Consider the following 12321-nt stretch of genomic DNA (forward strand, 5'->3'; position numbering starts at 1 on the left):
CCACACCCTTTACACCATTGGCCCTTTCTGACACTGTCCTTTTGTGTTTCACCTTCCATCGCGCCAACCACTCCTTTTCTGTTTCTAGCTCTGGCTCCTCCTCCCTCCCATGCATCCTTTCTATAGGTTCCCACATGTTTCTGTCATTCGCCCTCTGCTTTTTTTCTCTGTACACCTCCTCCCTGGATGAATTCATCAGTTCCTTCGGCCTCTAGTACCACCTATATGTCAACGACACTGAATTTTATATCTCATCTCCTAATCTCTCCCTTTCCCACCTCTCTTGGGCGTTCATTTGCCTCTCCGCCATCTCCTCCTAGGTGTTCTTATGTTTTCTCAAACTTAACATGCCCAAAACTGAACTCATTGTCTTCCCTCTTTCAAGAGCCTCCTCCCTTCCCAACCTCTCTATCACTGTTGACAACACCACTATCCCCCCATTGCAACAATTATAGTTTTGGAGTTAATTTTTAACTGGTGTTTTCACTTAACCAGTTTAATCCTAGTGCTTTGACTAGGATTAAACAAGATTTTAACTGAAAGGCAACTAACCTAGTAATGAACAACCACAGGAGGAGATCAGAGAATATCTCTCCCCTTGTTTTTGCTGCAATTTACATTTTGTTTTTGGTTACTATAGATTGTAACAGATGAACATACCAATGAAAATAAAATGTTACTTGCCAGCTCTTCTGAATTAGGTGCAGGGTCAAATGTGTAGGAGTACGGGTACAGTAGCATCTGTGAGTATGAATGAATACTGATGTAAGCTTTAATGGAATCTAAGTTACGTTGGATGAAAGTTGCTACATTCTTGGTTTCCTTCTCAGACTCTGCTGAGCATCCACAGTAGATCTCTGAACAGGGGTCATCTGATGATCCAATACCTGCAAGACACAACCAAACTTTGAGCTTTATTTCTGCAATCTGCACAACACAGACAAAGCACAACATATGTAATGTACTTTGAACAACCAATATTTATTATTAATAAACTAGGTACTATTATTATTATTATTATTATTATTATTGTTATTGTTATTATTATTATTATCATAGATTAAAAGACGCCACAGTGTTCCGCAGTGCCGTTCAGTTGGGAAAACAATACATTCATGAAACAGGGACATACAAGGTAGACAAAATGAATGCAGACATGAAAACAAAGGGTACGGAGAGCCATGCTCATTAGAGAGCTTACATTCTAAGTGGTAGAGGGCACAGCTGAAACAAGAGGAGAGAGTATGGCTCATAGTGAAGATAAGAACAGTTGTGAGGGTGCATTAGTGTGTATAGTATCATATGGGATAAGGTAAACTCTAAAAAAGAGATGGGTTTTTAGAGAGTGTCTAAAGATTTGAAGACTGTGGGAAAGCCTGTTTGGGCGTGGTAGTGAAGTCCATAAATCGGGAGCAGCACGTTTGAATTCTTGTATGCGGGAGTGAGAGGTGCTTACCACAGAGGAGACAAGGAGCAGATTAGAGATAGCTCTAAAAGGGTGGGAGGGAGATTATTTTGATGTGAGATTTGATATGTATGAAGGGGTGGGGATGAGGGTTTTGTAGGTAAGGGTGAATAATTTTAATTGGATTCTGGAGGACACAGTGTGCCAGTGTAGGGATTTGCAAAGTGGGGCAGCAGATGTGGAATGGTGAGAGAGGAAGATCAGTTTTGCAGCAGCATTTAGAATGGACTGAAGTAGGGATACATGGTTGTCGGGAATGCCAGATAGCTGGAGGTTGCAGTAGTCAAGATGGGAGATGATGAGAGAATGGATAAGAGTTTTGGAAGCATGTTGGGTAAGCAAATGACGTATTCTCACAATATTTAATGTTTTATACGAGATAATACAGTATGATAAGAAATAAAGATTTGAGTGTCATCAGCGAAGTGGAGGTACTGGAAGCAGAATGAGCGAATTAGATCCCCAAGAGAAGAGGTGTACAGTAAAAAATAGGAAAGGGCCAAGAGCAGAGCCCTGTGGGACCCCAACAGATAGTGGGAGTGGAGGGGAGGATGTGCCACAGGTAGAAACACTAAAGGAGCAGTTCAATAGGTAGGTAGTGAACCAGCAATGAACTGTGTCATAAAGGCCAATGGAGTGAAAGTTGTGTAAAAGAAGAAGCCTGATTACAGAGTCGAGAATGGACTGAGAAGAGAGACAGTCAGATAGGCCGTTGGATAATAATCAAATAACAAAATTAAGTAAAAAACGTTTCAGCGCTGTGTATGAAAATAGTTAAAGGCTCCTTGTGTAACTATTTTGCCATTTGACACCCTACCGCTATGTATTTATTGCTATATAAATGTTTAGACAACTCAATCTCCTCCACTGATGTAATCCCCCTCTCTCTTACCATCCCTGTACTAACATGCCCTATCTTCCCTGCCCCTGCTATAATCTACACCATGTATATCAATCAACAATATAATGTTTTGGATGGCATACAACTTATTTTCCTTTTTTTCCTGTTTTGTTGATTCTATGGATTATTAAAAAGAAAATACAAATGTGTGCTCCATTGCACACCTTGTTATGCACTTCTTCATCTCTCTTTTACCCTGTATCTTTTTTTCTGTATCCCACCCCCCTCCCACATCTGACCTGAAAAAATTCTTCACTAAAACTTTATTTAAAAAAAAAAGAAAGAAATAGTTAAAAGCTGCTAACTGTAGGGGATCTGCATAACCCAATTGTGGTGAAAAGAGATATTAATATCACCCTAACCGGCCTGTCCCTCGTTTCTCACAAAATGTGGATTATAGCATGTACTTTTTATAGCCCTTGGTTTTGTTCCCCAGCTGAACAGAGTACAACTGCAGTGTCTAATTACATGTGGATAAGTGGATATTGTAGTCCTGCCTAGATAAGAGACTTCTTCATTCCATGTTACCCATTATAAAAACGTGTTGGTTGATAATTCAGTGATGCTCTTATGCATTGTTCTCAAATTGAAGCCAGATGGGTTATTGGTAAAGATCAGGTGGTGTCCAGGATACAGGTGAGGGGGCTGGAGCTGCATTCATTCTCCCCCTCCTTTCTCTACAGGAAGCATGGAACAGCTGGGGACCCTGTGACATCACAAAGTAGTGTAAGGGGTTAAGTTTAGAAGGGGCTGACTGCTACCCTATCTTTGGAGGTGGGGGAGGCCAATTAGTATCTTTTGTTCTCCATAGGACTAGTCTGCATCCCAGCAGGGGGCTGCTGTGGAAACACAGCTCATCTCCACTCGCCCCCTCCAACCCCCTGATCCAGGAACCACCAATGTTTAAAGAGATAGAGAGCCAGGGTTTTGCCCAGGGAGGGGAAAGCACTGTGGAAATTTGACCCTAGATATAAGGAGCCACTCCATGGGGGGAGGTGATATTCATTCTGTGGATTGATTCATGAAAGGTACAGTGTAGCTGATTTTGAGTTTTTGTTCTCTACCAATGGACTACAGCTGCAGCTAAGAGAAGAACTCAATTGGTCTTTAAGTCAGGACATCCAGGTGACTGTAGCTCCTTAAGCTAGTGGGGTAAGGGACATATGATGTGGTAAACCTGCCTGGCATTTACTTACTGTCTGTACATAACATTCTAGCGTTGTTTTTATTACAATAAAAACATAAGAACTTTAGAAGGTACTGGGTAGGCTTCCCTGGTTTAGGAAGGCATCCTTGGGTGGCCACCCAGAGTGAAGTGGGTAGAATTGAGCCAGAAAACCTGGTATCTTCACACCAATAAACAAAGAAACAAGTAGTTTGGAAGCAAAGGGGAAGAGAGAGATAGGATGGTAAATGGAGAGAGACAGTGGATCGAGAGATGGTTTCTTAAGAATTGGTAAGATAAGCACCCTTTTAAAAGAGGATGGAAATGTGCCAGTGGAGAGGGACAGAATGAACAGGTGAGCTAGAGGTGGGCATGCAGTTGGGGAGGGGAGCAGAGAAGATAGGAGGGAATAGGGTCAAGGGGACAGGTTGTAGGGATGATGAGATGAGTGCTTGTCACTCACCGGACTGTGAGTGCTTCTTCCCGGACATTTAGGAACCGTGGCCGTCCTCCATCCTGAGGGACTGCGCATGCGCAGCCCTTTCTATACCTCCAGTGTATGTTCCTTTAACTTAATTGGCAGATCAGGCAACCTCCCTATATTAAGCACCTGTGGTCAACACCACGTTGCCTGATCTTGGAGTCTCATTCCCCATGAGTCTCTGAAGGTGTTCCTGTGTTTCCTCGTTTATTCAGCCCAGCTGATTCCTGTGGTTTCCAAACCACTTCTACCTCTGTGGTTTCCAAACCACTTCTACTACTGTGGTTCCCATACCACTTCTACCATCTACTGTATCATCGTGACTGTGAGCTGATTCCTATCCGCTGCCTCCGTGCACTACAGTCTTCTAACCACTTCAACTCTACCTTGTATCATTGGGACTGTTAGCTGATGCCTATCCGCTGCCTCCGTGCACTACAGTCTTTCATTCACATCCACTCACCTGTTCATGATTGTGACTGCCAGCTGATTCCTATCCGCTGCCTCCGTGCACTACAGGCTTCAACCTGCAACTCGTCTGTGTTTCATCATCGTGACTGTTTGGCTGATTCCTATCCGCTGCCTCCGTGCACTACAGTCTTCAACCTGCAACTCGTCTGTGTTTCATCATCGTGACTGCTAGCTGATTCCTATCCGCTGCCTCCGTGCACTACAGTCTTCAACCTGCAACCCGTCTGTGTTTCATCGTGACTGTTTAGCTGATTCCTATCCGCTGCCTCTGTGCGCTTCAGTCTTCAGTCCTTGTCAACTCTCCCGTGTTTCCTTGAGTCTGCTGCCACTATTGCTACCCGCTACTCTCCGTGATCAACTGTTCCAGTTCAACTCTGCTCTGGTGTCCCATCGTTACTGCACCTGCTGGTTGCTATTGGCTACCTCCGTGTTCCCGCAGAGACCCGCTGCTGTTACTTCTCAGCGCTACGCATCCATCTACTGCTGATCCGCTCTCCACGCCTTCCTGGGTTCCCTGCTGGTCTACCTACCTGTGCGCTGCACCTGCTAGACCACCGCTTCACCCATCCAGGGACTTTGCATCCTGCCGGCCTCCTGCCGTTCAGGTATCTCTGCACTTCTGTCTGACTGCCTTCTCCTGAACCACGGTATGCATACTTCCCATTGACTGTGCTGTGTATTGCATACCTTGCTGGACTGTGTTGGTTCTCCTCTGGAGTGTACTATCCGCTGAGTCTATTGCCATCATTGACTGTGTTATCTCATGCTGGATTACTTCAAGAGACTTTCTATATTGGCAGTGTTGTTCAGTCATTTATACATTTATATTGTGCATATTACTGTGGATCAAAGTCAAGGTGCCCGTGTATATATTGTGTTGCAGTCTCTCCCCGTGCACCTCCTCACATATATATTCAGTGGTACAACTTGCTAGTGGCAGACCACTGACCCCTGTTTCCAGTTTCACCTGCTCCAGTATCCTCTCACATAGCAGTGGTACAACTTGCTAACGCAGACCACTGACTCCCCGGATACCTCCATTTGGATTCCATTCCTTCACTCAGACAGCGGTACAACTTGCTATCCGCAGACCGCTGACTCTCATCACCTCCTCGTTTCTGTTGGACATTCCTCCTCACTATAGCAGTGGTACAACTTGCTACCGCAGACCACTGACTACCTTCACGTGTCCTTTGTCCATACAGTTCCTCGTGTATTACTACCTCCATATTGCCAGTGCTGCTAGTCATAGACTTTCCTGAGCATCTCATCATCTGCTATTTCCTGTTCCGTGATCACCCTGCTACCAGAGTACCATATTACCACCTATACTGCTCTGGTAAGCCTATCACCTGGTGATCCCTGGGTAAAGACTCCTAGTGCCCGTGACAGTAAGATCAGGCCATGACAGACCCAGATACGGAACCTACTGCTAAAGAGATGCTGCAGCATCTGGTCAGCCGTGTGGAGCAACAGGATGCTCGCCAACAGCTGTTACTTCAATGTTACCAATCATTAACCTCCCAAGGAACATCTGGACAGACTGTTACAGCTAATATTGAAGCTCCTGTGCTTTCCTCCGTTTCCCCAGTGCCATCCCAGGTGTCTACAGCTCCTACGCTTCACCTGCCTACTCCGTCAAAATATGACGGGGACCCCAAAACTTGTAGAGGTTTCCTTAACCAATGTTCAGTCCATTTTGAACTCCAACCTCAAAATTTTTCTACCCATCGTTCCAGAGTGGCCTATCTTATCTCATTGTTTTCGGGACAAGCCCTGGCTTGGGCCTCCCCCCTGTGGGAGAGAAACGATCCAATTCTACAAGATAGTGCCAAATTCATTTCCACGTTCCGAAGTGTGTTCGATGAACCAGGTCGTGTGACCTCCGCTGCTTCCAGCATTCTTCGTTTGCGACAAGGCTCCCATACAGTAGGACAGTATGTCATTCAATTTAGGATCTTAGCCTCTGAACTTCAGTGGAACACTGAAGCATTAGTTGCCGCCTTCTGGCAGGGGCTCTCCGATAAAATTAAAGATGCACTGACTACCCAAGAGCTTCCTTCGTCACTAGAAGATTTGATCTCTCTTTGCCATCGTGTAGATATGAGATTTCGTGAAAGAGAGTCTGAGAAAACAACAGCTGTCAAAGCACCTCTTCGTTTAAACCCTCAATTTCGTCCAGCTCCATCCTCTGTGATTCCCATGGAGATAGGACGTTCCAAATTATCTTCAGAGGAAAGGAAACGAAGAGTAAAGAATAGACTCTGTATCTATTGTGCTGATTTCACGCATATGCTCAGCTCTTGCCCTAAGAGATCGGGAAATGCCAGGCCCTAACTAGTTCTGGAGAGGTGAAGTTAGGGTCCCTGGAGTCCTCTCCATTGTCTATGAAATCTAAAGTCTGCGCTTTTGATGTTACGATTTCCTTTGCTACCAAATCCTTTGAGTCACAGGCATTGATTGATTCCGGAGCAGCAGGAAATTTCATTTCTAAATCACTAGTGAATCAATGGTCCCTACCAGTGATCACTTTAAAAACACCCATTACTGTGACGGCTATAGATGGATCACGCCTCATCAATGGTCTCATCACCCAGAGTACGTCTCCAGTAACCCTTCAGATTGGTGTACTACACCATGAAGAAATTTCGTTTTTAATTCTTCCAGTTACGACAAGTCCGATTGTCTTAGGCCTTCCATGGCTTCAGTGTCACTCTCCCCAGATTGACTGGCGCACTCCTCAAGTTACGTCTTGGGGGTCTGAATGTCACCATCGTTGTCTCTCTCAAGTTATTCCTCTTAAAGTACAGCGATCTTCCATCTCATCTTCCTCCCCGGGACTCCCTCCTCAGTATGCTTCATTTGCCGATGTGTTTGATAAAGCTCAGTCTGAACGTCTTCCTCCTCATCGTTCTTGGGATTGTCCGATCGACCTTCTACCTGGCAAGACTCCTCCCAGGGGTCGGGTCTATCCTCTCTCGTTACCTGAAACTCAAGCCACATCTGAGTACATACAGGAGAATCTCCAGCGTGGGTTCATTCGACCTTCCACCTCTCCCGCTGGAGCTGGGTTCTTCTTCGTCAAAAAGAAGGATGGATCATTACGCCCTTGTATAGATTTTCGTGGACTCAACGCCATTACTATCAAGAATCGGTATCCCATTCCGCTGATCACTGAGCTATTTGATCGCATCAAGGGAGCTCGGATATTTACTAAGTTGGATCTTCGTGGTGCTTACAATTTAATTAGAATCCGTTCCGGTGACGAATGGAAGACCGCGTTTAACACCAGAGATGGGCATTACGAATATTTAGTAATGCCCTTCGGGCTGTGTAATGCCCCCGCGGTTTTCCAGGGTTTCATCAATGAGATCTTTCGGGACTTATTATATGTATGTGTCGTTGTCTACCTGGACGACATATTGATCTTCTCACAGGACCTGCCTTCTCATCACCAACATGTGGCAGAGGTCCTCTCCAGACTACGGAAAAACTCATTGTTCTGTAAATTGGAAAAATGTTCATTCGAGTTACCCCAGATTCCATTCTTGGGGTATATAGTTTCCGGAGTTGGCCTGAAGATGGATCCAGACAAAGTAAATGCTGTACTACATTGGCCTCAGCCAACTACTCTTCGTGCCATCCAGCGTTTTTTAGGTTTTGCCAATTACTATAGACGCTTCATTCAAGACTTCTCATCCATTGCATCTCCCATTGTGGCCTTAACTCGGAAAGGGGCTAATACTAAGCAATGGTCATCTGAGGCTCTCCAAGCCTTTCAAATCCTCAAAGAGTCCTTCTCGTCTGCTCCCATTCTGCGACAACCTGATGTGACACTCCCCTTCTTCCTAGAAGTAGATGCCTCTAATGTGGGCTTAGGAGCTATTCTCTCCCAACGCTCGGAGCAACAAAAATTACATCCTTGTGCCTTCTACTCTCGGGGTCTTCTGCCCGCAGAGAAAAACTATACTATCGGGGACAAGGAGTTGCTGGCCATCAAAGCTGCATTAGAGGAATGGAGATACTTGTTGGAAGGAGCTCGCCATCCGGTGACGATCTTCACGGATCATAAGAACTTGTCATATTTGCAATCTGCTCAATGCCTGAACCCTCGTCAAGCAAGATGGTCTCTTTTCTTTTCCCGTTTTGAATTAATTATAACCTTCAAACCAGCTGCTAAGAACAAGAAAGCTGACGCTCTATCTCGAGCTTTTGTGACGTCCTCTGATGTAGAAGAGGTTCCCAACCATGCTATTCTAGACCCCAAATGTATTTCTCTGGCTGCTTCATCCACCAAAATGCTACCATTTGGGAAGACCCTCGTGCCTCCTACTCTGAGGAGGAAAATCCTTTCGTGGTTCCATGCCTCTCGTTTTTCTGGACACGCCGGTGAACATAAGACCTTTGAGATTCTCTCTCGTAGTTACTGGTGGCCTTCAATGAGGAGAGACGTCAAAGAGTTTATTGCTTCCTGTGATTTATGTTCTCAGTTCAAATCCTCCCGCAGAACTCCAGCAGGGTTGCTGCGACCACTACCCATTCCGTCCAAGCCTTGGACCCATATTAGTATGGATTTCGTTACTGATTTGCCACCAAGTAAGAATCACAATACTATTTGGGTAGTGGTAGACAGATTTTCGAAGATGGCTCATTTCGTCCCTCTGTCCGGTTTACCTTCCTCGTCTACTCTGGCTGAACATTTCATTAGAGAAATCTTCCGCATCCATGGATGTCCGTCTGAGATTGTGTCAGATAGAGGAGTACAATTCGTTTCCAGATTCTGGCGGGCCCTTTGTAAAACCTTGGGCATACGATTAGCACTCTCATCGTCTTACCATCCGCAATCTAACGGACAAACGGAACGAGTCAATCAAGATCTTGAGACTTTTATTAGGATGTTCTCTTCAGCCAACCAAGACAACTGGGTAGAATTGCTCCCTTGGGCTGAATTCGCCCATAACAACATGTACCATGAGTCATCATCCAAAACTCCATTCTTTGTGGTCTACGGTCACCATCCGTCTTTTCCGGAATTTCCTGCCCTCCCGCCCACCCAAGTTCCTGCTGTGGAGACTGCTTGTCAGACCTTCAAAAATATCTGGTCTCAGGTCAAAACCTGTTTAAAGAAGACATCTAACAAATATAAGTCTTTCGCAGATAAGAAGAGGCGGGCTATTCCACCACTAAAAATTGGAGATCGTGTCTGGTTATCTACCAAAAATATTCGTTTGAAGGTTCCATCTATGAAATTCGCCCCTCGTTTTATTGGTCCATATAGGATCATTCAAGTTATCAATCCAGTATGTGTTAAACTTCTTCTTCCTAAGAATCTTCGGATTTCCAATGCCTTCCATGTGTCCTTGCTCAAACCTCTCATCATTAACCGTTTCTCGACTCCTTCCTCAGCACCGCAGCCAGTTCAAGTTCATCAGGAGGAGGATTTCGAGATTACTGAGGTATTGGATGCAAAAATTTCGCGAGGAGTCCTCCGTTTCCTCGTTCATTGGAAGGGCTTTGGTCCTGAAGAGCGTTCATGGATCAAAGCTGAAGATCTTAATGCTCCTGCCCTTCTGAAGAAGTTTTATTCCAAAAATCCGGACAAGCCCGGTTCCAGGCGTTCTGTGCCCACCTTTAAAAGGGGGGGTACTGTCACTCACCGGACTGTGAGTGCTTCTTCCCGGACATTTAGGAACCGTGGCCGTCCTCCATCCTGAGGGACTGCGCATGCGCAGCCCTTTCTATACCTCCAGTGTATGTTCCTTTAACTTAATTGGCAGATCAGGCAACCTCCCTATATTAAGCACCTGTGGTCAACACCACGTTGCCTGATCTTGGAGTCTCATTCCCCATGAGTCTCTGAAGGTGTTCCTGTGTTTCCTCGTTTATTCAGCCCAGCTGATTCCTGTGGTTTCCAAACCACTTCTACCTCTGTGGTTTCCAAACCACTTCTACTACTGTGGTTCCCATACCACTTCTACCATCTACTGTATCATCGTGACTGTGAGCTGATTCCTATCCGCTGCCTCCGTGCACTACAGTCTTCTAACCACTTCAACTCTACCTTGTATCATTGGGACTGTTAGCTGATGCCTATCCGCTGCCTCCGTGCACTACAGTCTTTCATTCACATCCACTCACCTGTTCATGATTGTGACTGCCAGCTGATTCCTATCCGCTGCCTCCGTGCACTACAGGCTTCAACCTGCAACTCGTCTGTGTTTCATCATCGTGACTGTTTGGCTGATTCCTATCCGCTGCCTCCGTGCACTACAGTCTTCAACCTGCAACTCGTCTGTGTTTCATCATCGTGACTGCTAGCTGATTCCTATCCGCTGCCTCCGTGCACTACAGTCTTCAACCTGCAACCCGTCTGTGTTTCATCGTGACTGTTTAGCTGATTCCTATCCGCTGCCTCTGTGCGCTTCAGTCTTCAGTCCTTGTCAACTCTCCCGTGTTTCCTTGAGTCTGCTGCCACTATTGCTACCCGCTACTCTCCGTGATCAACTGTTCCAGTTCAACTCTGCTCTGGTGTCCCATCGTTACTGCACCTGCTGGTTGCTATTGGCTACCTCCGTGTTCCCGCAGAGACCCGCTGCTGTTACTTCTCAGCGCTACGCATCCATCTACTGCTGATCCGCTCTCCACGCCTTCCTGGGTTCCCTGCTGGTCTACCTACCTGTGCGCTGCACCTGCTAGACCACCGCTTCACCCATCCAGGGACTTTGCATCCTGCCGGCCTCCTGCCGTTCAGGTATCTCTGCACTTCTGTCTGACTGCCTTCTCCTGAACCACGGTATGCATACTTCCCATTGACTGTGCTGTGTATTGCATACCTTGCTGGACTGTGTTGGTTCTCCTCTGGAGTGTACTATCCGCTGAGTCTATTGCCATCATTGACTGTGTTATCTCATGCTGGATTACTTCAAGAGACTTTCTATATTGGCAGTGTTGTTCAGTCATTTATACATTTATATTGTGCATATTACTGTGGATCAAAGTCAAGGTGCCCGTGTATATATTGTGTTGCAGTCTCTCCCCGTGCACCTCCTCACATATATATTCAGTGGTACAACTTGCTAGTGGCAGACCACTGACCCCTGTTTCCAGTTTCACCTGCTCCAGTATCCTCTCACATAGCAGTGGTACAACTTGCTAACGCAGACCACTGACTCCCCGGATACCTCCATTTGGATTCCATTCCTTCACTCAGACAGCGGTACAACTTGCTATCCGCAGACCGCTGACTCTCATCACCTCCTCGTTTCTGTTGGACATTCCTCCTCACTATAGCAGTGGTACAACTTGCTACCGCAGACCACTGACTACCTTCACGTGTCCTTTGTCCATACAGTTCCTCGTGTATTACTACCTCCATATTGCCAGTGCTGCTAGTCATAGACTTTCCTGAGCATCTCATCATCTGCTATTTCCTGTTCCGTGATCACCCTGCTACCAGAGTACCATATTACCACCTATACTGCTCTGGTAAGCCTATCACCTGGTGATCCCTGGGTAAAGACTCCTAGTGCCCGTGACAGTGCTGAAACTTCATCCTCAGTTACTGGAGAGAATGAATTATGTGTGGATTAGAGAGTGTAAGGTAAGTAGAGTGTTTTTTTTTTTTGCTGCTCTGTTGTCTCAGAATCCATTCCAGATTCTGCTGTATGTCAGAGCTGTTGTGTTTTTGTGTGCTGGAGGTTGCTAACAACCATACTTACCCTGCTTTCTGAGCTGCTAATGAGGATTCCACATTGCAGCTGATTCTTCAAGATTCTTCACTACTGCCTACCTAGCAGCTGAGTAGTCACACTTCTGCTCAGATGATTTTTACCTAGCAG

At 45.8% G+C, this 12321-nt stretch overlaps 1 protein-coding gene across 2 annotated transcripts in view; it reads right to left on the bottom strand.

The window, feature by feature from the left end:
- The window catches only part of LOC142143770 (carboxypeptidase B-like), a 50225-nt gene that overhangs the window by 11813 nt on the left and 26091 nt on the right, over nucleotides 1-12321 (bottom strand). The window contains exon 9 of one of the 2 annotated variants that reach the window (XM_075201903.1): nucleotides 688-887. In XM_075201903.1, the coding sequence (XP_075058004.1) occupies nucleotides 688-887 (200 nt within the window). Of the gene's footprint in view, nucleotides 1-660; nucleotides 888-12321 lie in introns of both variants that reach the window. The other variant, XM_075201902.1, reaches the window with a different exon arrangement.

Source organism: Mixophyes fleayi, chromosome 3 (assembly GCF_038048845.1).
Source record: "Mixophyes fleayi isolate aMixFle1 chromosome 3, aMixFle1.hap1, whole genome shotgun sequence".
Lineage (NCBI taxonomy): Eukaryota > Metazoa > Chordata > Amphibia > Anura > Limnodynastidae > Mixophyes > Mixophyes fleayi.